Source organism: Ornithorhynchus anatinus, chromosome 14 (assembly GCF_004115215.2).
Source record: "Ornithorhynchus anatinus isolate Pmale09 chromosome 14, mOrnAna1.pri.v4, whole genome shotgun sequence".
NCBI classification, from domain to species: Eukaryota; Metazoa; Chordata; class Mammalia; order Monotremata; family Ornithorhynchidae; genus Ornithorhynchus; species Ornithorhynchus anatinus.
In genome coordinates, this window is record NC_041741.1 from 41,773,365 (window position 1) to 41,797,713 (window position 24,349).

General features: G+C 52.1%; 1 protein-coding gene across 2 annotated transcripts in view; it reads right to left on the minus strand.

Moving 5' to 3' along the window:
* The window catches only part of SYN3 (synapsin III), a 337,780-nt gene that overhangs the window by 12,783 nt on the left and 300,648 nt on the right, over window positions 1–24,349 (minus strand). For both annotated transcript variants that reach the window (XM_029078852.2, XM_029078855.2), the window contains 3 exons: window positions 16,658–16,800; window positions 14,356–14,430; window positions 9,390–9,492 (listed from right to left, as the gene is read on the minus strand). In XM_029078852.2, coding sequence (XP_028934685.1) covers window positions 9,390–9,492; window positions 14,356–14,430; window positions 16,658–16,800 — 321 coding nt within the window. The remainder of the gene's footprint in view (window positions 1–9,389; window positions 9,493–14,355; window positions 14,431–16,657; window positions 16,801–24,349) is intronic.

The window sequence follows — 24,349 nt, forward strand, 5'->3', positions numbered from 1 at the left end:
GCCTCAGTGACCTCATCTGGAAAATGGGGATTAACCGTGGGCCTCACGTGGGACGACCCGATGACCCTGGTTTCTACCCCAGCGCTTAGACCGTGAGCCCCACGTGGGACAACCTGATTCCCTTGTGTCTACCCCAGCGCTTAGAACAGTGTGTGACCGTGGGCAAGTCACTTCACTTCTCAGGGCCTCAGTGACCTCGTCTGGAAAATGGGGATTAACCGTGGGCCTCACGTGGGACAACCTGATGACCCTGTATCTACCCCAGCGCTTAGAACGGTGCTCGGCACATAGTGAGCGCTTCACAAACACCAACATTATTATTATTAATCACTAAAGTGCCCCAGTTAGCCAGTTAATCACATTTATTAAGCACTTACTGTGTGCAGAGCACTGTACCAAGCGCTTGGGAGAGTACAATATAACAAATATAACAGACACATTCCCTGCTCACAACGAGCTTACAGTCTAGAGGGGGCCATAGACATTAATATAAATAAATAAAATTACAGCTATGTACATAAGTGCCGTGGGGCTTCTTCTTCTTATTGGTCTAGGGAACACGTATGGTTTTGCAGACTCTCAGAACCACTCTACAACTGAAACAAGTCGATTTAAGTTTCCCCGGAGGACAGACCGGATCTCACGCGCCCTCCTAAGCAGTTGTATATCTGTACAGTTGGACATCTGTCAGCATGCTGTACCCAAGCACTCCGGGGAGAGGAATCTAGTGGAAGAACCACCGAATGGAGGGACAGAAGATGTGGTCTGATGGAGGGAGGCCGCAGAGCCCAGACAAGCCTTCCGAAGCAATCGTTCTGCTTTCCCTAAGCAACGTGAAGCAATCTTTCAGCTCTCTGCTTAAGAGCACTGTTTTAAGCGGGGGGAGTTGTAATGCTATTTGATTGTAATATCCTTGGGGCAGGGATTGTGTCTTTGGTGTAGCCTCAAAGGACCTAATTAAGTGCTCTGTAAACAGAAGGCACTCACTCATCCGTTCATTCGTTCAATCCGTCCTGCGCTTTGGCTTCCGGACTTGCTTGCCTTTTTCCTCCATGGCTAAACGGGGAATGGTAATGTTGGTATCTGTTAAGCGCTTACTATGTGCAGGGCACTGTTCTAAGCGCTGGGGGAGATACAGGGTCATCAGGTCGTCCCCCGTGAGGCTCACAGTTAATCCCCATTTTCCAGACGAGGTAACTGAGGCACCGAGAAGTGAAGTGACTCGCCCACAGTCACACAGCTGACGGGTGGCAGAGCCGGGAGTGGAACCCATGACCCCTGACTCGGAAGCCCAGGCTCTTTCCACCGAGCCACGCTGCTTCCCCAGCTACGTTCCCCAGGAAGGCTAGGAGACTCCAGGACGACAGCTCCGTGATGGAAGGTAAGAGGGAAAAGTTAAGGGAAGTTAGGTTTTTCTGGATTGGAGAACCCACAGTAGGGCTGTCTCAGCAAGGGTCACACTCCCATTGAGGAAAATACCACCAAAGCCCCCCTGCGTTCACGGTCTCCCCCTCTAAACTCGAAGCTTACTGTGGGCAGGGAACACACCTGCCAACTCCGTTGGATCGTACTCTCCGAAGGGTTTAATACAGTGCTCGGCACAAAGTAAATGCTCAGTAGATACCATCGATTAGTTGTGGCTAAAAAGCAAATATACGGTATGCTTTTCAATCTCACACCCACAGGTGAATAATACTAATAATGGTTGGTATTTGTTAAGCGTTTACTATGTGCCGAGCACTGTTCTAAGCGCTGGGGTAGATACAGGGTCATCAGGTCGTCCCACGTGAGGCTCACAGTTTTAATCCCCGTTTTCCAGACGAGGTAACTGAGGCCCAGAGAAGTGAAGCGACTTGCCCACCGTCACACAGCTGACAAGTGGAGAACTTCACCCTCAGTAAAAACACAGGGGTGCGCGTACACACGTACAAGCGAATGTGTACGTGCGCCCAGACGTGTCTGTCTGTGCGCTCCACCGTGTAGACTTTGTGTTCCCAAACTGGCTAATTTATGTGGGAGTTGGGGCTTCTCGGCAGTCGAATTGGACTATGCCAGGGTGACCAGGGCGTTTGAAGAATTCAGAATCAAGCGTTCACCTATGGAAAGTAGATAATAGTAACGATGGCGGCTGATAAGTACTGACTAGCTGCCAGGCACTGTACTAAAAACTGGGTCAGATACAAAATTATTAGGTCAGAGTCTCCGTCCCACATGAGACTCGCAGAACAGGAGGGAGGGAGAAGGGGTATTGAATCTCCATTTTACAAATGAGAAAACTGAGGCACAGAGCAGTTGAGTGAGTGGCCCGAGGCCACGCAGCAGGTAAGAGATAGAGCTGTGAGGGGAATCCCAGCCTTCTGACTCCCAGTGCTGGGCTCTCTCTACTGGGCCATGCTACCTAACGTCACGGGTAAAGAGATGCCCTCTGAAGCGTGCCTTCGGGTGACCACTTCTCTCTCTCTGCTGACATTTTGCTCTCCCTGACTCTTCCCCGGCCTCAGGTGCCCTAGTGGGCCTCGGCCGCTTGCTGGAGCACGGCTGGGTCGTGAACCAAGCGAGCCTCTGGAGTGAAGGTCGGGGGCCGCAGGCAAGGCATCGTCACCCGGGGGAATCGAGAGCTGGCCGTACAGAACTCCCATCGATCGTTCCGGTGGCCCTTTCGGTGGCCGGTAAATACTGCCGAGCAAGCTTGGACTTGCAGATGAACAGCAAGGGGACGGGCCCGTCACTGCTGGCCAGTAGCATCCGGGTTGCCCAGTGTGCCCATCTGGGCCACGTGCATACACATACGCGTGCCCTGTTGTCTTCTTTTGTGTCTGAAGATACTCCCGTTGATGTGGAACCACCGTCTCTCTCTACGAGTATAGCTGAAAACGCGCAAGCGATCGTGCACTCCAATCAGCACTCAGTACGGTACTCAGTGCTTTTTACAGTGCCCGACGCTTAGTACAGCGCCTGGCGCAGAGTAAGCATTTAACAAATACCACTGTTGTTATTATTTTTGTTAAAAGGGCGTTTCTCTGATCCACTTAAGGCCTAAGCAGCGTGGCTCAACGGAAAGAGGCCGGGCTCGGGAGTCAGAGGCCATGGGTTCTAATCCCGGCCCCGCCGCGTGCCAGCTGTGCGACTTTGGGCGAGTCACTTCACTTCTCTGGGCCTCAGTAACCTCATCTGTAAAACGGGGATTAAAAACTGAGCCCCATGTGGGACTACCTGATCACCTTGTATTCCCCCCCCAGTGCTTAGAACAGTGCTTGGCACGTAGTAAGCGCTTAACAAATACCATTAGGCTGGAAGCTCGTTGGGAGCGGGGAACGCGTCTGCCAACTCTGTTGTACGGTAGTCCCCCAAACGTTCAGTACAGTGCTACGCACGCAGTAAGCACTCAATAAATTCCACTGAAGATGACGACGGAGGAGATAGATCGCGCCCCGTGCTACACTGCTGTCCGAATCCCCGGCGATAACGATGTTCTTCAGGAGCTAGCCTAGTAGGACTCCTTCCAGACCGGAGGCCTATGGGACACTACAGTCGTTCCTCGTTTTTTTCCCTCGAAGGTGAGCTTGATTTTTAAGATCTTCTTCCTCAGAGCTGAGGAAGGAATGGCAGACGTTCACCCGAGTCACACGCCACTTCTGTGCCTGAAGATCTCAGCCGGTATAATAACTCGAGATCTGGGATATTTACCCTTCATCCTGAAGAGGAGATCGCTTCTTCATCGGGTGCCGAAGTCGTCTCTTCGCCGGCCGGCTGGTCCTCTTTTCTTCGTGGAGCCTCCTTTTCCTTACAGTCCCTTCTAGACTGTAAGCTCCTTCTAGGCAGAGGGCTCATCTACCGACAATATTCTATTGTATTTTCTCCCGATCGCTTCGTACGGCGCTCTGCGCACAGGAAGGGCTCGGTAAAAACCACTGATGGGTTGATTGATTTCAGTGGTAGAAGGTGATCGATTGCCACATTCTTGCGAGCGATGAGGATGAAAGCCTCAACGCTTTCCGGAAATCCGTGTGATAACAGTACTCTGAATTAGTAGAAGAGTGTTTTGCTTTTCCAATCATCTCATTTTATCCTCACCACATCCCTCTGAGGTAGGGAGGGGTAGGCATTTTCACTGTTACTTTATAGAAGAGGAAACTGGAGAACAGAGATGTTAGGTGACTCGGCCAAGGTCACCCAGCACATCAGTGGCAGAGCTTTTCTCCCCCCCCCCCCAATGGTATTTGTTCAGTGCTTACTATGTGCCAAGCACTGTACTGCGCTCTGGGGTAGATTTAAGATAATCAGGTTGGACACAGTCTCTGTTGCACTGGGGGCTCACAGCCTAAGTAGGAAGGAATAGGATGTAATCCTCATTTTCCGGATGAGGAAACTGAGGCCGAGAGAAGTGAAGTGACACGGTCACACAGCAGAAAAGCGGCGGAGCCGGCATCAGACCAGCAGCTGCAGAGAAGCGGCGTGGCTCAGTGGAAAGAGCACGAGCTTGGGAGTCAGAAGTCATGGGTTCGAATCCCGCCTCTGCCACTTGTCAGCTGGGTGACTCCAGGCAAGTCACTTAACTTCTCTGTGACTCAGTTACCGCATCTGTAAAATGGGGATGAAGACTGGGAGTCTCACGTGGGACAACCTGATTCCTCTGTATCTACCCCAGGGCTTAGAACAGTGCTCTGCACATAATAATAGTAATAATGTTGGTATTTGTTAAGCGCACAGAAAGCACTTAACAAATACCAACATTATTATTATTATTATTATTAGAACGCAGGCCCTCTGACTCCCAGGCTTGGGCTCTTTCCCCTAGGCCATGTTGCTTCCTTGGAATTAGCCCTGGGATTAGAACACAGGTCCCCTGACTTCCGGACCCTCCGCTCTTCCTCGAATCCCACTCAGCATCCTTAGTGCTTGCCAGGATGGAGAGAAGCGGCCCCTCGAGGCCTTCGCTCCCTTCAGACTTGCCGTTCCACCGTCGGACGCGGAGGTTCCTTAGTTCCACCTGGATCCAGCGCTAGGAGGATCCCGGGGCTCTGGGAGGTGCTGGTTTTGCTCCCAGCGGCGTCCCGGTCCCTGAGTCTGTGTCACGGGGCCCTCGGGAGCTGCTCTGCCCAGCTGGAGTCCACGGTCACCGCAGCTGGCCTCGAGGCTCACGTGTTTCTCATTAGCTGCTAAAACCTGAGTGGGCGGGAGAGATCTCCCACGCATAGTTTTCCGGCGCGTCAGCCGTCCCGACCGTAATCTCGGGGGAGGGCAGGGCTGAGAGGGTGAGGTCTCGGAAGGGGAGGTCAGTGGGGAGATGAGAACCGGGGGGCTCTTCCTGCGCCTGAGCTGAGGCGAGGGAATCTGCCAGCGGGCCCAGCTGCTGAGCCTCACCTCCGACGGCCGGTTCTTTTCCGCTCTGCCTAGTTTCGCTTTTCTCCGGCCCGGCCCGGGGCCGGCGAATGACAGAATGACGGGGCCCGAACCTCTTGGGTTTCTGACCCCGGCAAAATCTTCCCCGGGGTTCCGTTCGAAAGTCGTTGACGGCTCCTCCCTCACCACATTGCGGGGGGGTGGGAAGTTCAATAAGACGGAAAGAAATGTTCCCTCTTCTCACAGTGGGTGGGAAGCACACAGAATACATTAGCACAGGAAGTTGGGCAGACCAACCACATCAGTGGGTTTCAGAAGGGTTCGGTCGCGGCCGTGGATGAGAGGGCCGAGATGAGTTTCGAGGAGAAGTTAGGGGCGAATCGATCGGTCGATCAATCGTATTTCACTTACGGTGCGCGGAGCGCTGTACTAAGCGCTTGGGAGAGTGCTATACAGCAATAAAACAGACTATTTCACGGTGGTTGAAAATACCGTAGGAATTTATAGTGATAACAATAACGGTCATATCTGTATTGTACTGAGAAGTCCAGCTCTGTCACGAACACTTGAATGGTCACCACAGTCTGAGGACTTGTCTACCGGAGAAGTAAGTCCGCATTAATCCCTGTCACTTGGAAATGATAGATAGGCCCTCCTCGAGGGTGGTATTTGGGCTACAAGTCCAATGCTCGGGCACCAGAGCCAAATGAGAGACTTAAGAGGCCAGAGGTGAGTTGCTGGCTGAGTGCGACAAATCCGATCCCATTTTAGAGGCGGAGAAGCCGAAGCCCAGGACCGGTGAAGCCAAGGACACGCTGCCAGTCGGTAGCTAAGGTAGGAATGGAATCCGGACAATAACTCTCCCCATCTTCAAAGCCTTACTGGAGGCCCATCTCCTCCAAGAGGCCTTCCCAGCCTAAGCCCCACTTTCCTCATCTCCCATTCCCTTCTTCATCTCCCTGACTCGCTCCCTTTGCTCTGCTCCTCTCTCCCTGCCCTCAGCACTTATGTATATAACTGTAATTTTATGCATTTATATCGATGTCTGTTTATTTGTATTGATATCCGGCTCCCCCACCTTCAGAGTGTGAGCTCACTGTGAGCAGGGATTTTCTCTCCTGATTGTTGCACTTTCCCAAGGGCTTAGTACGGTGCTCCACACGCAGTAAGCACTCGATAAATACGATTGAATGAATGAACCCAGCAACCCAACACCCAGACCTCGATCTTGTCTCTCTTACCGCCGACCTCTTGCCCACATCCTGTCTCTGGCCTTTAGTGCCGTCCTCCCCGTATCCGACCGAAAATTACTCTCCCCGACTTCAAAGCCTCACTGAAGGCACATCTCCAAGAACCTTCCCCCAGTAAGCCCTCCTTTCCTCCTCTTCCTTTCCCTTCTGCGTTACCCTGACTTGCTACCTTTATTCGTTCCCCCCGCCCAGCCTCACGGCACTAAAGTATATACATGTAATTCATTTATTTATATTAATGTCTGCCTCCCTCCCTAGTCTGTAGCTCGTTATGGGCAGGGAATGTGTATTGTACTCTCCCAAGCATTCAGTACAGTGCTCTGCACACACTAGGCGCTCAGTAAATATGATCGACTGACTGACCCACACCTTTGGGCTAGCCCTGATCTCCAGATCCTACCTTTCTTTCTGTTTTCCCATCAGCCCTGAGCGAAGTTACCTCCTGTAGGCATCCAGAACCCCTCTCTAATCCCACCTTCTGCTGGAAGTCCTTCACCTCCTCACCTGAACAGCATGGTCTAATTGTCGGGTCTCCTGGAGTGGTTCACCCCACAACGCCGAAATGAGAACATGGCCAAATCGACCCTCTTCCTCCGCCCCACCACCATCCGCCTCTGGTCGGAAATCCAACCCCCCGAGCCTCAATCTGAGGCCCCGGTTGGCCAGTGGAGGACTCGAAGGAAATCACAGATGGTTTACCTACCCAAAGCGGAGAAGGGCGCCCGGCAGGAGAGAAAGAGACGCTAGTCACCTCATTTGACCAGGAGCATTTGCTAGGAAGTCAGCTTCCAGAGAGCGGGTGGTCATGACCCCCACGCCCTTATTCCCCGCCCCAACTGGATTCCTAAAACTTTCTTATTTTGGCTCCCCTCTGTAATGGGAAAAAACACTTTCACAAAGCACATCCTGGATCTGGTTGGGAATACCACAGTTCTGGACTTCTTCCCTGTGGGAAGTGTCTTTCCAAATCTGCTCACCATGGCTTGTGTGCCTTTTTCTGAGAAGTGAACCGCTCTCTTAGCTCAGAGCAAAGCAGAGCTAACCGTGTGCTCAACCACGGGTCGGCCATCCCTCCCCGGGAGCCTGCCCTTCTGACAGTGCTCTCTGGGCTCTAAGTCGATGCTTGCTCAGTGTTTACCGACGAGAGCAGTGATGACTGAATCGAAGGGGAAGATGGTGGGTGTTAACTCGTGTGTATGTTTGTGTGTGTGTTTGTGGGTAAGCAAGCTGGATAGTCTTCGGGCAACCTCAAAAATGACATCAGAAACCCAGAACCTTCCAAAGTCCAGAAAATGCCCTCCTCTTCCCTTTTGATGTGAGTGGCTATGAAAGAAGCGGTTGAGAAAGAACAAAGCTGGTTCTTGCTCATGTCTGTGCCTCGGCCTCTCCCCAGAGGTCACTCGCCAGCGACTTCCTCTCTCCCGTCTCCCCCCACGGCTCCTCTTCCCTGCAGAAAAGTTGTTATTCAGAAATCTGGGGGGGAAAAACACCCCTTCGAGTAAATTTTTTTTTGCTGGTATTTGTTAAGCGCTTACTATGTGCCGAGCACTGTTCTAAGCGCTGGGGTAGACCTAGGGGAATCAGGTTGTCCCACGTGGGGCTCACGGTCTTACTCCCCATTTTACAGATGAGGGAACTGAGGCACAGAGAAGTGAAGTGACTTGCCCACAGTCACACAGCCGACAAGTGGCAGAGCTGGGATTCGAACTCATGAGCCCTAGACTCCAAAGCCCGTGCTCTTTCCACTGAGCCACGCTGCTTCTAAATGACTAGTAAATGACTAGGCTGCGTCAATTTTTTGAGGTTGCGTTGTATTTAGGCACGAGTCTGAAGGAGAAGGTGAATTTGACTGGAATAAGGGAAACGAGTGTGCAACGTATGGGTTGGGTGAGGAGCTGGGCGGGGAAGGAAGGGGAGGGAGACAGATGTAGTTGGAATGCTGCATTTTAGAATATGGGTCTATGACAGAGAGTGCATCTAGGCCCTGAATCCTGAGATTCGTTTGTTCCTGAGAAAAGCTTGTATTTGTAGATTTACCTTCTGCTTCAAGGAACTCAAGCCCCTTACTGTGTACTGCTTTCCAGTATTATTAGTCCCATTTTGCAGACATGGAAATGGAGGCCAGAGACAAAGTAACTAGCTCATCCAGATCACCTCCCCAGCCTGGTGATTTGCAAAGTAGAACCTGAAAGGATTCGTGAGCTGAAAATTGTACATCTCTTGACACGAACGCATGCCTGTGGATACGCAGCTGTGCGCTCTGGAGGCAGGCCTATCGATGATGATAGTGGTACTCATTAACTACTCATTATATGCCAAGCACCAGAAGCAGAGTGCCTAGTGGGTAGAACACGGGCCTAGGAGCGAGAGGGACCTGGGTTCTACTCCGGCTCCTCCGTTTGTCGGCTCTGTGACTCTGAGCGGGTCACTTAACTTCCCTGGGCCTCGGCTATCTCATCTGTAAAATGGGGACGAAGACTGCGAGCCCCTTGTGGGACATGGACCAGGTCCGACCTGATTCGCTTATTTCTACTACAGTGCCCGGCACATAGGAAGCACTTCACAGATACCATCTTTTTCAAAAGGCACTGTGAGCTCTGGGATGGGCACAAGATAATCAAATGGGACACAGTCCCTGTCCCGCACGGAGCGCCCAGTCTATCGGGGAGAATGAGTATTTTATCCCCATTTTATCGATGAGGAAACCAAGGCACGGCGAAGCTGAGCGACGGGCCGCTAGGCCACACCGCCTCCGAAGGCCTCCTTGCCTTTCGATTGGTGGGAGGGGGGTCTCACCTCAATGATGTAATCCTTCCCATCCTTGCTGTGGACCGCTTTGACGGCACAGATGTCCAAGCCGCCGAACATTTCCGCGCAGGTGTCCACCCACAGTCTGTACCTGCGGACACCAGAGGAGACACGATCGGAGACCCGAGTTGACTCTTGGAGGATCGCTACGCGACACGGCCAGTCGACGCAGGGAGGGGAGGGAGTAGGGGAGTAAGGGGTGGGGGCAATGAAGCCTGAGTTGAGGAAGGCCTCTAAGAGGAGATGGGATCTCAGTAAGGCTTTGAAGGTGGGGAGAGTGGCCGACTGTCGTACGTGGAGGGGTAAGGCTTTCCAGGTCAGAGGGAGGACGTGGACAAAGGATCGGTGGTGAGGCGGACAAGAACGAGGTAGTGAGTAGGTTGGCACCGGAGGAGCAAAAAGTGAGAGTGCTAAGGTGGAGCAGGAGGTCAGAGAGGTAAGGTAGGAGAGGGAGAACTCGCTGAGCGCTTTAAAGCCGGCACCAAGGAGCTTCTGTTTGACATGGAAGTGGATGGGCAACCACTGGAGGTTCTTGAGGAATGGGGATTGTATTCGTCTACCAATTGTACTGGAGCGTTCTCTCCCAAGTGCTTAATTCAGTGTTGCGCCCACACTAAGTGCTCAAAAACACACCATGGATAGGGTACTTACAGTGCACAGAGCACTGTACTAAGCACTCGGGAGAATACAACGATATAACACACACATTTCCTGCCCACCACGAGCTCACAGTCTACAGTCGAGGGGCTGGGGGGGGGGGGGGGCCCTCTTTCTTCTGTCAATCAATCAATCGCTTTTACTGAGTGCTCACTGTGTACGACGTAACAGATTTGCTAGACGCGTCCCCTGTCCAACTGTGTCTCCTTTCCTCCTGACCTTCTCTTAGCCCCTACTCGGCCCTGGAAAAGGCTGGGCTTCGGCCGATGGACCAGGTGAGCTCACCCGCCCCCCCCCACCACCCCAACTTCCTCAGGCGAGAGGTGTACCGGGTGTCCTGGGCAGACCAAAGCACCTCGCTATTAAGATGGGGGTGATAACGCGGGAGTGGAGGCGAAGCAAGAAGGCGGAGTGGGAGCGAGGGAGAATTCAAACCATGGACTGAGGTAATAGGATGAGCTAAATGAACTCCTAAGAATCTAATTCACAAACCTAATAATAATAATAATAATAATGTTGGTATTTGTTAAGCGCTTACTATGTGCCGAGCACTGTTCTAAGCGCTGGGGTAGACACAGGGGAATCAGGTTGTCCCACGTGGGGCTCACAGTCTTAATCCCCATTTTACAGATGAGGTAACTGAGGCACCGAGAAGTTAAGTGACTTGCCCAAAGTCACACAGCTGACAAGTGGTAGAGCCCGGGTTCGAACCCATGACCTCTGACTCCAAAGCCCGTGCTCTTTCCAGTGAGCCACGCTGCTTCTCAACCAACCTAGCTGGGTTGGTTGTTCCACGCACGGCAGGCAGGGAACCGAGGCACAGGGAGACCGTGATCCGCCCAAGGTTCGTTGGCAATTAAATCGGGTTTAGATCGTTGATTCCCAAATGGCTGGGCTCACCGTTTGAGACCGAATAAAGAGCAGGGGTGTCTTGAGGCTGAATTTGGAGATGATGATGATGGGACTGGGGCCGTGTCCTCACCCCACTGCTTAGTACCACGGTTGGCTCATAATGAGGGCTCAACAGAAACTATTACTGTGATAGAGAAGCAGCGTGGCTCGGTGGAAAGAGTCCGGCCTTGGGAGTCAGAGGTCGTGGGTTTTCATCCCTCCTCCGCCACTTGCCAGCTGTGTGACTTTGGGCAAGTCGCTTCCCTTCTCTGGCCCTCAGTTACCTCATCTGTAAAATGGGGATTAAAACTGTGAGCCCCACGTGGGACAACCCGTTCACCTCGTACCCCCAGCGCTTCCAACAGTGCTCTGCACTTAGCAAGTGCTTAACAAATACCGCAATTTATTATTATGGTGGGGGTGAGCTTCCTCTCTGACAGCAAGGGACAGCAGGATAGCATAAGGATACCTCACCTCTTACTCTCTTCCTACTCTAGCTCAGCTATCCTTGGTTCCTTCAATCTGCCATACTTGATCCTAATCAAGAGGCCAAGGGGTGGGTGAGGAGGGGCAAAGGGAAGGAAGAGGGGAGGGGCTGAGTAGGGCTGAGTGCCGGTTGAATCATGGAAAGGGAATGGAATCTGCACTGGGGGGCTGGGGGCGGACTTCCCTCCCTGACCTCCTGGGCTAATCCTCAACCATACTACCCTCTCAGGACTCAGCACCTAGCAGTATAGAGCTGGGGGCTGGTGCAGGGTCCCAGAAACTGGAAGAATCATGGGGAGAGATGGAGGGGAGTGGTTGGAGAGAAATGACCAGGGCTGGGCATCAGACCCTTTTGATCCAACCTCCCCCTCCAGAAATGGGAGTTCCGGGGAGTAGGTCTGACCGGATTTTATGCCCCACCCTGCCCCACCGAGTTCAACTCGACTCTCTAGCTCCCCGCGTCCACTCCCTGCTCTGAGAGGCAGGGAGGCGTGGAGACCGGGCCGAGAATCCCGCGGGGGAGGCGGAAATCAACTCCTGGTCAGTCCCCCATCTCCAGGCTCCCTGGCCTTCACTCCTGGAGGCGGAGCGGAAGTGGGGAGCAATCCAGGAATCAGGATTACCGGGCTACCTCCACACCTCCAACCCCCCCTCTCATTTTGGGCAGATCAGAGGCGAGACACCGGGGCGCCTCTCCATCCCTCACCTCCGGACAACTCACCCCGATCAGTTTGGGAGCGAACCTGTTTTCTCTCTATCCCTAGAGCTAAACGGTCAATCGCCTCTAACCCCAGCACTGAATGGCCAACAGCAAGCCTCCGTCCTGAGGTCGTGACCCTTCCGGTCACGGCCTCTGAGAGGAGTTGGGAGTGGAACAGGAAACCCTCCCAGCAAGGCATCTGGCCCAGGGAAAGTGCATTGTGTGGATGGGACTCTCTCTTCCTGTGATGGGCATCTGGAGGTTATGTAACTTAAAAGCGAAAGCGAATTCCACTCCTCTGAATAAGCCCGTTCCCAGGCCGGGTCTCTGCAGAGGAGGATGACACCAGAAATGCACCACTTATCCTAGGGATCAGGGTGGGAGCAAGCAGGTTGTCCGTGGTACCGTCGCCCGGGCTCTTTGGGAGGGTGAAGGCTGGGCAAAACAAGCAGCGTGGCTCGGTGGAAAGAGCACGGGCTTGGGAGTCAGGAGTCGTGGCTTGGAATTCCGGCTCTGCCACCTGTCAGCTGGGTGACAGGTCACTTAACTTCTCTGTGCCTCAGTGACCTCATCTGCAAAATGGGGATGAAGACCGCGAGCCTCACGTGGGACAACCCGATTACCCTGTATCTACCCCAGCGCTTAGAACAGTGCTCTGCACATAGTACGCGCTTAACAAATCCCAACATTATTATTAAAACTAAGGGGCTCTAGGGTGGTCCGTGAAGAACAGGAGCTTTGGGCAAAGGGGGAGCCTATCCTTGAATTTACAGCCCTTTTGGCATCCGTGGGGGGGGGGGGGTGGGGGGAGCACAGCTACTCCAGCACTTTCGGCAGAGACGCGGTTGTGATGGCAGTCACGTTTACGTGAATTTACACAGAGTTGTCAACGCCGAGTCCAAGCCCGTGTCATTCCAACGGGCTACGTCTCCCAGCTGTTCTCCAGTAAAGGCAGAGCTTCTCAACTCCTGCCTGCCGCACCCAGCATCCTCATTTGCAGAATTCGTATCCCTCACCCGTTAAATGGCTTGCCCAAGGTCACACAGCTGGCAAGTCCCAGAGGTGGGAGTAGAACTCACCATCTCCTGCCTCCCAGGCTTACATACTTTCCACTAGCCAAGCTGCTCAATACTCACGTACTCTAAAAGAAGCATAAAGAGAAGTGCCTGGAAGCCCGGGAACTGAACTTGAAGAGGAACGAATGCCTCAGCCCTCATAAGAACCACAGAGAGCGTGCGGTGTCTTGGAAAGAAGGTGTAACTGGTAGACAATATGAGCCCCCTTGGATGACATTTAAAAAGGTCCCCTTCCCTCCTATGCTATCTTATAAATTTTCTTCTAATCCTGAATCTTGTCCTTGAATTTCTACCGTAGATGAAAAGCAAAACTGCCCTAGCGGCACGCCCTTGGAAAATTAGTGTAGTAATAGAGTTGTCGGGTTGGAAGCTGCCCATGGTGACATTGCATCCCCCAATGTGAGTGCCTCTGGGGGGGGTGGGGAGCTTTTGGGGGGGAATGGCCCATTTTAATCTCACCTAAGTCCGTAAGGCACGAGTGCCTTCCGCGACCAGTCTCTCCACAAGCAACTATAATTGCCAGTGGCTTAGTGGATAAAGCACAGGCCTGGGAGCCAGAGGACCTGGGTTCTAATCACGGCTCCACCACTTGCCTGCCGTGTGACCCTGGGTAAGTCACTTCACTTCCTCTGTGCCTCAGTTTTCTCAACTGCAAAGTGGGGGTTCAATACTTGTTCTCCCTCCCACTTAGACCGTGAGCCCCACGTGGGACAGGAACTGGGTCCGACCCGCTTAACTTGTATCATCCCCGGTGCTTAGAACAGGGCTTGACACGGAGTAAGTGCTTAACGAAACCAGCCAACGAACAAACCAAACAGCAAATACCATCATTATTAGGACCAGTCTGCCCCGTGCCCGGCCTGGCTAGCTGGTGGCATCTGAGTGTCAAGCAGGTAAGGCGTGAGTTTTGTGCCGGCCTGAGCCAGACCCAACAGGTTCAGGAGCCACAGGTTTCGCCAGCTGTCTCTACTCCGCATCGGCTGGACCAAGGTGACCGGGAGTAGGCTAGCTGGGGCAACTGGGGCTTAGGCCAGTCAGCCTCAGCCTGTACCACTCAAAACGAAAACCAGACCGGCCTTGCACCGCTTCTCGCCCGGCTCTTGCTGATCTTGGTCTCCGGCCTGCGAGCTTCCCCCTCACTTACCTCTCGGTCATGGCCACCTGTTCCAGCATAGCAGAGCCTGTGTTGGCCTTCCAGTTCCCGGAAATGGATGTCCTCCTGCGTGGGAGAAAACATACAGTCCTTTAGCTGGACGCCCCAAACCCTGTCCCCTACACACTTCACTCCCGAGAGCAAGAAGTGGTCTACTGCGGTTCTTGCCGGAGGGGGAATAGGAAACAGAAATAACATCCAAACAAAAAGGAAGGGCTCTTTTACAGTTCTCCATCACACACACACACACGCACTCATCAGAAATGGGGAAGGAGTTGAAAGGCAGGTTCTACCTTTTAATAAGAACAAACTCCCCCTGTGTAGATCTCGTTCTACAAATGATTCATTAAAAGGGTTTGGGTACTTGCTTCAGAGTCCCTTGAGCTCTCTTTCCCTGGATACGACCAGGCAGAGCCCAGAGCGACGCTCTCTTTATAGATGACGTGGCGTGCACGGTGAGTCTAAATGATTTGGTACAGACAGGGTAAGGAAGAAGCAGACTCGCACCAGAGAGGAGCAGGGGACTGGAGGGAGGAAAGGGAGGCTGAAAGTCATGAGGGCAGAAACCCAAGGAGGGGGAAGAAAGGGAGTGGGAAGTAATAGTTTAGCAAAGGATCGAGGCAGGGATGGAGTTTACTGGAAAATGAATACTGAGAGGGACTTCCTTTCTCCCTTCCCCTCATTCTCTGATTACTTCACCTCTCCCTTGGAAGGCGCTACGTCGTTTCAGTTAAAATGGAATGGGAAACAGTGATCGGGGGCAAAAGCAGGTGAACCCGAATGAAAAGGGTAATGGGAAATGAAGTTCAAATGGCTGGAGTGTGACCTTTTGGCTGCCACATACTGGGGCTAACGCTGGGCCAGATTTTTGCGCTCCAGCCTGGGAACAGATGTGGGGTGGAAATGGCACCTTTCAGTGCTGTTTTCCCAGTTGAACGATTAATTAGTTTGGTCTCCTTGACTGGTCCTTGGCCCGGACGCAGCGTTCGTCCAGTCCTACTCCCCTTTTCACCTTTCCCTGACAGGCTATTGACCCACTTGGGCAGTGGGTATCGAGCTGATTGTGAGCGGGGAATGGGTCTTTTTATTATTGCATTGTACTCTCCCAAGCACTTAGTACACTGCTCTGCACACAGTAAGTGCTCAATAAATACGATTGAATGAATTTAGGAGGGGAAGACAGCCGCGAATCTCCAAGTCACTGCACTTCTCTGTGCCTCAGTCACCTCATCTGTAAAATGGGGATTAAGACTGAGCCCCACATGTAACATGATTATCTTTTATCTACACCAGCACTTGGAAAGGTGCCTGGCATATAGTAAGTGCTTAACAAATACCATTTATTTTTTGAAAAGGCGGACCCAGAGTGACAAGCTTTGGGTGGCAAGTGTCAAAGGGGGAAAAAAAAAATTTCCCTCCCCATCTGAGGTGTTCCCCAACTGGAGCGAGGGTGGGTGGAGTCATTGGAGCGTCTGACTCCGTAAAAGCCACTCAGATTATCCTGGTTGAAGACATTGCAGCTCCCCTCTCCCCTCATGGGTCCAACTTCCCGATTTAAGGGTGTTCGTACTTTCGATTCATCTTTCCATTTGCGTTGGTCCTGTTTTTTCTATTAGACCGTAAACTCCTTGAGGATTCTGGCCATTTCTTTCTCTGCAACTCCCCGGAGTACCAACACAGTTCTCAAGGCCCAGTAGCTGCTCGATTCCCCCACCAAAGTCGTGCCCATCTCCCAGTAAGCACTGCGTCTGTGGAAACCTCCCAGTTTCCAGATTAAAAGCTATTTTCTTTCGACAAGATTTTGAGAGGCGAGGAGGAAAGAAGAGAAAGGTCGGAGATGAAAGGAAGGTCAGGGGAAGGGCGAGGCTAGGGAATGGAAGTTGGGTTTTTCTCCTCCCCTCCAGTGGGAGTTGAGCCGATTAAGGAATAGGCAGATTTGTCCCCTGGAAATGGCCGGGGGTAGTTAGAGTGATTCAGACAGAAATGGGGTAGGCTGGCAGACTGGGCAGTCAGAGAGGACAGGAAGAGAAGCAAAAGCCACTGAAAAGAATGAGAATTCCCACCAGCCGCTGACAAGGGTCCCCTGTTCTTTGACAGGAGGAGAGTGGAGAGGGTGGAATAGCCTCGCCATAAAACCACGCGCTTAGTACAGCGCTCTGCGCATAGTAAGCACTCAGATACCATCGATTGTTGGATAAAATGAGAAACTCTGAAGGCTTGCTCTGGACTCCCCTCCCATTCCCCGGGGCCCTGGCTCCTCTCCCAACTTCCCTGGCCAGGATCAGGCACTCACATGTAGGCCTTGTAGTTACTGCCAATTTTCTGGATCCGAATGTCATATTTGGAGTCAACAAAGGTCTCTGTGGTGGCATAAGTCTTGGCCATGGCCACCACGCTGGCGATGTCCTGGAAGTCATACTGGTTTTCCACTTTTACCTTCAACAGACAAAAGGGCACAGAATAAATAATAAAAGGAGGGTGAGAAGGAGGGGAAGGAGGAAAGGAGGAGGAGGAGAAGGAAGAGGGGGAGGCAGTGGAGTCAGCGTCCACTCAGTAGAGGAAGTTGAGGGGGGGCGGTGACTGGGAACGCAACCGGCTTTTCTCCCCAAGGAGGAATGCACGCCAGTGAACTGAGCGCGGTCCAAGAGTCCGGGGGCAAGCCCTCTGGATGGGGAGCAGGCAAGTCTCAGGGGTATCTCAGAGGCCAAGAGGAGCAGGAGTCGGAGAGTCAGTTACCCCGGCGTGACTCAGCACAGAGGATGCTCAGGGCCTCAGCCCGGCGGAGCCATCTCCATGGGGCCTGTTGCCTCCTGAAAGACTTTCAGCCCCAAATTAGGCCTAGAAACAGGCTCACTTCCTCTTGCCCTCTACCTCACCCATCCCCTAAAGCCCGGGGGGCTGTAGGGGTTTGTATCTTCCTCATCAAAATCCAAAACCTTTCAAGAGTGCCTCTCTGAGCGTAGCGCACCAGAGTGATCCTCGCCCACTACTAGATTCCAACGGCCTGGGTTAAGTCAGTTAAAGCTGGAGTTAACAGGTGAGCAGTTCGCTGAGGTTTGTGCCTGGCAGGTGCGCAAGGAGCCTTGGGGAGTTCTGAAGGCGTGTGGCACCCGGCCCGACAAGTGGGTGTCGGGTTTCCGTTTCGAGCCTCTCCTTCATGATCAAGTGGTGTTTCCTAGAATGGGGTCTCCGGTGGCCCTTGGGGGCTGAGTTTCATGCCAATGGAGTGAGCCTGGGGGCAGGATAGGAAAGGATATTCTAAAGGGAAGGGAGCAGGAGGGAGGAACCGTTCAGAAAGGTAAACTGACCCTGGGTATCGCCGACGACAAGAAACCACCACGGTTGTTGGTCCTGGAGGAAGTGTGAAGATAGAAAGGCTCGTATCCATCCCATCGCTTAGTACAGCGCCCGGCACATAGTAATTGCTTAACAAACACCACAGTTACAGTTATTATTGCCGGGGGCATTTTCCTATGCTGCCTGACCCCTGACCACCACCTCACATTGACCAGAGTCCTGGTTTCTAAGATGGTTCCCAAGGACGGGTATGACGGGCACTCCTTGAATCCACATTGAATCTACCACCATAAGCTCTTCCCAATAGCCATCCACCTAGCCAGGCTCCCAGTGCCTGTATGAATCTCCAAGATGTTCCCTTCCATGCCACATTCGCTTTCCTAATCTCCCTATGTCCTTATTCAGCTCAGAAAAAGAATGGCTGGGTGGGCAAGGCTAGGCTATAGGTGGGTGTGGGGAATAGGACTTAAGAAGAGCCTGAAATTCCTAGGGATCTGGGGTTGGGAGGCCCAACGGATTGATGTTGCCAATCAGTCAGCGATTAGCTATCGAACGTTTGCCGTGCGTAGAACACTGTACTAAGTGCTCGGGAGAGTACAAAGCGAAAGTATTGGTAGATACAACCTCTGCCCCCCAAGGAGCTTATAATCTACAGATATTACAATAAATTACGGGCAGGGCAAATGTTATAAATTACTGCTGGCAAAGTGAGCAAACACGCACACACACCCTTGACTTTTCAGTTTTATTTACTTGTTGGAAACCCCCTCTGAGTATTTCCTAAAGAAATACCAAAAACAGGAAGCCCCAAATGAACCATTCTTACTGGTGAACAGCTCTCTGCTCAGAAGTACTTGAGTGGAGAAAATCCTCATTTTCCTGCTGTAATTATTGATATGACTGTGATGTCTGGGAATGGAGAGACTCCTCAACTCTCAGCAAAGAACATAAAAGAGGGAGATTCTTGTCTCCACGAGAAGCCGTCTCCGCCACCTACCATCACCCCTTCCTTTCCACCGTGGCCTAATTCGGGATGAACAATAGGCCCTTCAGTGTCAGAGAGGGGAGAGTGCACCCAGAAGTAGCCCCAAGAAGGGTCAAAGGCCTGGCCTGGGGAGTCCTGCTGTGTTCCCTCTGCCTTGGGAGTGCCGGAGGTGGGGAACAAATTTTGAAATTGCCTCACCAACCCCAGACCGAGGAACTTATTGGATACCTACAGTGAGGCAACAACCGCCCATAGTGGCTCCCTCTTCTGAAGAATACTTTCCCACGATGCCCCAGCCAGCTTTTGGGCCTGCTCAGGGGTGGAGAAGGATGGGTTGCAGCTGCCTGGAGTCAATTTCTTGCAGCTGACCCTAAGAGGGGCTGACCGTCCTGCCACTCCCAAGCCTTCCCAGTCCCCGTCAGCAGGGTGGGTGGGGCAACGGGGATTGGAATGACCTGACTTGAAGCTGGACAGAATTTGGGGGCATGAGACTAAGGCTGTGGAGGGTTAAGGAAAATCCATCAGCCTGGAAATGTTCTTTCTAGCCGGAAGTCTTTTTCTCTGGGTCACTGGGATGGCCAAAACTGCTAGGAAAGGGTCACTGATTCCTCTAGTTGCAGCATTAAGAGGAATGAAAAAAAAGGTCTCTCAGGGAGATGAGCCGCATTTTCAAAATTTCATCGAATTCGTATCCGTCCAAATTTGATTCATTTCGCACTAAACCCAATCTCTTTTGGGGCCGCCAGGTTCATTCTCCCCATCTGCCTGAAAGGGGCTCATGACCTTGTTCCCATTCAGCTCCTCTCAGGAAGAGTGTGAGTGGCTGAGAATGACAGCAGGGCAGCCAGGCCGAGCTCCCTGAGAGAGGGTGCGACTGGCAAACAGAATTTTTCTTTCTCTACACTGTAAGCTCGTCGTGGTCAGGAAACACATCTACCAATTCTGTTATACCGTGCTCTCCCAAGCGCTTAATAAGGTGCTCTGCACATGGTAACGATTGATCTTTCTCATTCATCCCATTAGACTCTGGGTCGAGTGGGCGTCTGGTAGGACGGAAGGGCGGAGACCCATCCTCTATCTGGAGATGGCTCTCCGTTGAGTGTGCTCTGGACCTCGATCAATCACATTTATTGAGAGCTTACTGTGTGCAGACACTGTACTAATCTCTTGGGAGAGTATAAACTACAATTTCACAGACACAGTCTTGCCTACAATGAGCTTACAGTTTGGGGGGGAGACAGAAATTGATATAAATAAATTATGGATACATTCATAAGTGCTGTGGGGCTGGGGACGGGGTGGTGAATGATGGAAGCAAATCAAGGTGACTCATAGAGGAGTGGGAAAAGAGGAAATGAGGGCTTAGTCATGGAAGACCTCTTGGAGGAGATGCGCCTGCAATAAAGCTTTGAAGGTGGGAAGAGTAATCGTCTCTCGGATGTGAAAAGGGAGGGCGTTCCAGGACAGAGGCAGGACGCGGACGAGACGTTGGTGGCAAAGTAGATGAGACTGAGGTACAGTGAAAAGTTTGGCATTAGAAGAATGAAGCATGTGGGCAGGGTTGTAGGAGAGCAGCGAGGTGAGGTAGGAGTGGGCAAGATGATTGAATGCTTTAAAGCCAATAATAAGAGGCTTCTGTTTGTTGCGGAGGTGGATGGGCAGCCCCTGGAGGTTCTTGAGGAGTGGGGAAACGTGGACTGAATGTTTTTGTAGAAAAATGATCCAGGAATGGAGAGGAGACAGACAGAAGGCATTGAGGTCAGGAAGGAGGCTGATACAGTAATCAAGGTGAGATAGGGTAAGTACTTGGATTAAAGTGTAGCAGTTTGGATGGTTAAGAAAGAATGGATTTTAGCGATGTTGAATGGACAATTTAGAGATAGACTGAATGAGAGAGAGGAGTCAAGGATAACACCAAGGTTACAGGCTTGTGGGACAAGGAGGATGGTAAGGCTGTCTACAGGGATGGTAAAGTCACGGGGAGGACGGGGTTTGAACGGGAAGATAAGGAGATCCATTTTGGATATGCTAAGTTTGAGGTGATGGAAGGACATCCAAGTAATAATAACAATAATAATGGCATTTATGAAGTGCTTACTATGTGCCAGGTACTGTATTAAGCCCTGGGGTGGATACAAGAAAATCGGGTTGGATACAGTCCCTGTCCTGCATAGGGCTCATAGTCTTAATCCCTCTTTTACAGATGAGATAACTGAGGCCTAGAGAAGTGAAGTGACTGCCCAAAGCCACACAGCAGACAAGTGACAGACAGACATGACCTTCTGACTTCCAGGCCCACGCTCTATCCATCAGAGACGACTCGAAGGCGGGAGGAAATGCGAGACCGCGAAGAGGGAGAAAGATAAAGATTAGAGGTGTGGATTTGGGAATCAACTGAATAGAGGTGGTCATTGAAGCCAAGGCCGCAAATGAGCTCTCCAAGAGAGTGGCCGTAGATGGGAGAATAGAGATGGACCCAGAACTGAACCTTGAAGGATACCCACTGCAGTGTCTGGCACATAGTAAGTGCTTAACAAATGCCATTATTATTATTAGTTACGGGGTGGGAGGCAGAGGAGAAGCTCACGAAAAAGACTGAGAATGAGTGTTTAGAGAGATAGGAGGAGAACCTGGAGAGGGAGTGTCAGTGAAGCCGAGGTCGGAAAATACGTCCAGGAGTAGGAAGCGGTCAACAGCGTCAGAAGCACTTGAGAAGTTGAGCAGGATTGGGATAGAGTAGAAGCCATTGGATTTGGTAAAAAGGAGATCATTGGTGATCTTTGAGAGGATGATTTCTGTAGAGTGAAGGAGATAGAAGGCAGATTGGAGAGGGTGAAGGAGTGAATTGGAGAAGAACTTGAGACAGCGGGGGTAAACAACTCATCCAAGGAGTTTGGAGAGGAATGGTAATAGGGAGAAGAGGCGATAACTGGAGGGAGCCGTGGGGTCAAGGGAGGTTTCTCTTAGGATAGGGGAGACATGAGCGTATTTGAAATCGGTGGGGAAGAAGCCCCTGGAGAGTGGACGGTTGAAGTTGGTGGTCAGGGAGGGAAGAAGGAAGAGGGCAAGTGTTTCGTTAAGGTGCTGAGGGATGGGGTCAGATGCGCAGGTAGAGGGGTGGATTTTGAGAGAGGGCAGGCGATCTCCTCTTGAGATCCTGCTGGGAAGGATGAGAGAGTTGAAGAAGGGGCAGGAGGAAGGAGGAAGTGGAGCGGAGCAGGGGAGATTTTAGGGAGATCACTCCAGTTTCAATTTTTTCACTAAAGTAGTCAGGTCATTAGAGGCAAGGGTTGGGAGAGGTGAGGGGGACAGGAGGTTTGAGGAGGGAGTTAAACATCTGGAACAACTGGCGAGGGTAATGGGCACGGGGGGGTCAATAAGGATGAGCATCACAGTGGCTTCGGGTGAGACTTCAGGGGCTCGGTGTGGAAGGGTCTCTCCCAACCGGCATGGGGATGGCTGCTTGCTCAGGCCCAGAATTAACTCAGAGGGTGGGGTGGCCACCACCCGCAGCCACAGAGAGGAGAGGGGGTGGGAGAATGGGGGAGGGGACGGTGGGTCAGTTGGCACCTGAACCAGATAGGGCTCGCCATGAAAGTGTTGGGAGGAACTATGTTGCCCCAGGATGGGATCTGCTGTCTCCCCGACACCAACCTCGCTCCTGTCCCGCTCCCCCCGAGCCCGCACACTGCCCTCCACTAATACCAACCCAGTCCACGTGCCAGGCTCTTGTCTTTCTTGCCATCGACCCCTTGCTCATGCCCTCCCGCCTGCCTGGAACTCCCTCCCCATTCGCATCTGACAGCCCTAGACTGTAAGCTGGTTGTGGGCAGGGAATGTTCCTCTTTATTCTTATATTGTACTCTCCCAATTGAGCACACAGTCAGCGCTCGATAAGTATGATTGAACGAGACCACTCACCCCGTTTTCAGAGCCCCCCAAAAATCTTATCTGCTCCAATCATCGGTCAGTGATATTTACTGAGTGCTTACTCTGTGTGCAGAGCATTGTACTAAGCGCTCGGAAGAGTACGTGTTCTCTGTCCACAAGGAGCTTACAGTCTACTCTGCATCCTAAGCTTCACCCCCCCAGAAAAGTCTTCCCTGTACTCATCCTCGCTCCCTCTTAGTACATTTATAAATATAACCCATTATTATTATTATTATACTGGTTTGCCTCTCCTACCTGTAATTTATTTTAATGTCTCTCTCCCCCGACCTAGATTCTAAGATCCTTGAGGGCAGAGAGCTGGGCTACTAACTCTATTGTACAATCTCAAGTGCCAAAAATAATAGCGATTTGTATTAAGCTCTCACTATGGGCCAGGCACCGGAATAAATGCAGGTGTAGATACAAGATATTCAGGTCTCATAGGGGACCCACAGTCGTAGTAGAAGGGAGAACAGACATTTAATCCCTATTTTACAGATGAGGAACTGAGGCACAGGGAAGTTCTGTGACTTGCCCAAAGTAACGGACAGGAGGAGCTAGGATTAGAACTCGAGTCCTCTGCCTCCCAGGCCCGTGTTCTTTTCACTAGGTCACATTGCTTCTCAGTTCTTAGTACAGTAAGCTTTTGATAAACACCACTGATGGTTTGATTAATCTAGGTTACAAGAAACAGGGTACTTGCTGCAGGATTGGAACTGGGGTCCTCCAAAACATAGGCTAGAGAGCCCTCCCATTCTTATCTTCCCCACACCAAATTGTTGGGAAGAGTTTGATGTTGGGCCAGGAATGACAGGAGAGAGTGATCTCTTTTTCCCTTTCCTTCTGCCACTGTGGACACTTTAGTTTTTCAAATGGTATTTGTTAAACTCTTACCATGTGTCGAGCACTCTTCTAAGCGCTGGGGTAGATACCAGGTCATCAGGTTGGACATAGTCCCTGTCCCACTTGGGGCTCTAAGTCTTAATCCCCATTTTCCCGATGAGGTAACTGAGGCCCAGAGAAGTGAGATGACTTGCTCAGGTCACACAGCAGGCACGTGGCGGAGCCGGGATTAGAACCCACGTCCTTCTGACTCCCAGACCATGCCCTATCCACTAGGCCACACCGCTTCTCAAAAGGCCACTTCTGGCCCCTTCCGTGCTGCTGCCCATTTTCCTTCTCAGTGAGGTCTCCACCAGACAGAGCCCAAGCACCACAGCTTCAGAGTTGCCTCAGAAATTTCATTTTTGCCGTATCGTCCATGGGTCTGTCGAGGTTAGATCACCACTGAGGACTCCCACTATCTTGTCTGTAAGCTCCTTGAGGGCAGGGATCCTATCTACCAACTCTACCCAACTCTTCCAAGCACTTAGTTCAGTGCTCCGCAAACAGTAAGTGCTCAATAAATGCCATTAATCGATTGATTACTAGTCAGACATTTGCCCGGTGACCTTGAGGAAGAGGTGGCAAGAATCGGTACCTCTTCCCCAGCGGGTAATGGGGAGCACTAGCAAACTTAGTCTACCCCAAGTCCCACTCTCCTTTTCGGGTCCCACCGCCGCTCCTCCCCCGTGGCCTGACGAGGCCGTCCAGCCCCGCGGCACGGAAGACGGGGACCCCGGCTACCGTGACCCTTAGCCGGCGAACCTCGGGCCCCGTGCCAAGCTTGAGCCCCGAGGCTTGCCGGACTGTAAGTGGGGGGGGTGGGGGAGACGGCACGGACCCCACCGTCAGAGCCTCTTGGAGGGTGGGCGGCCTAGTCAGGCTGCGGGG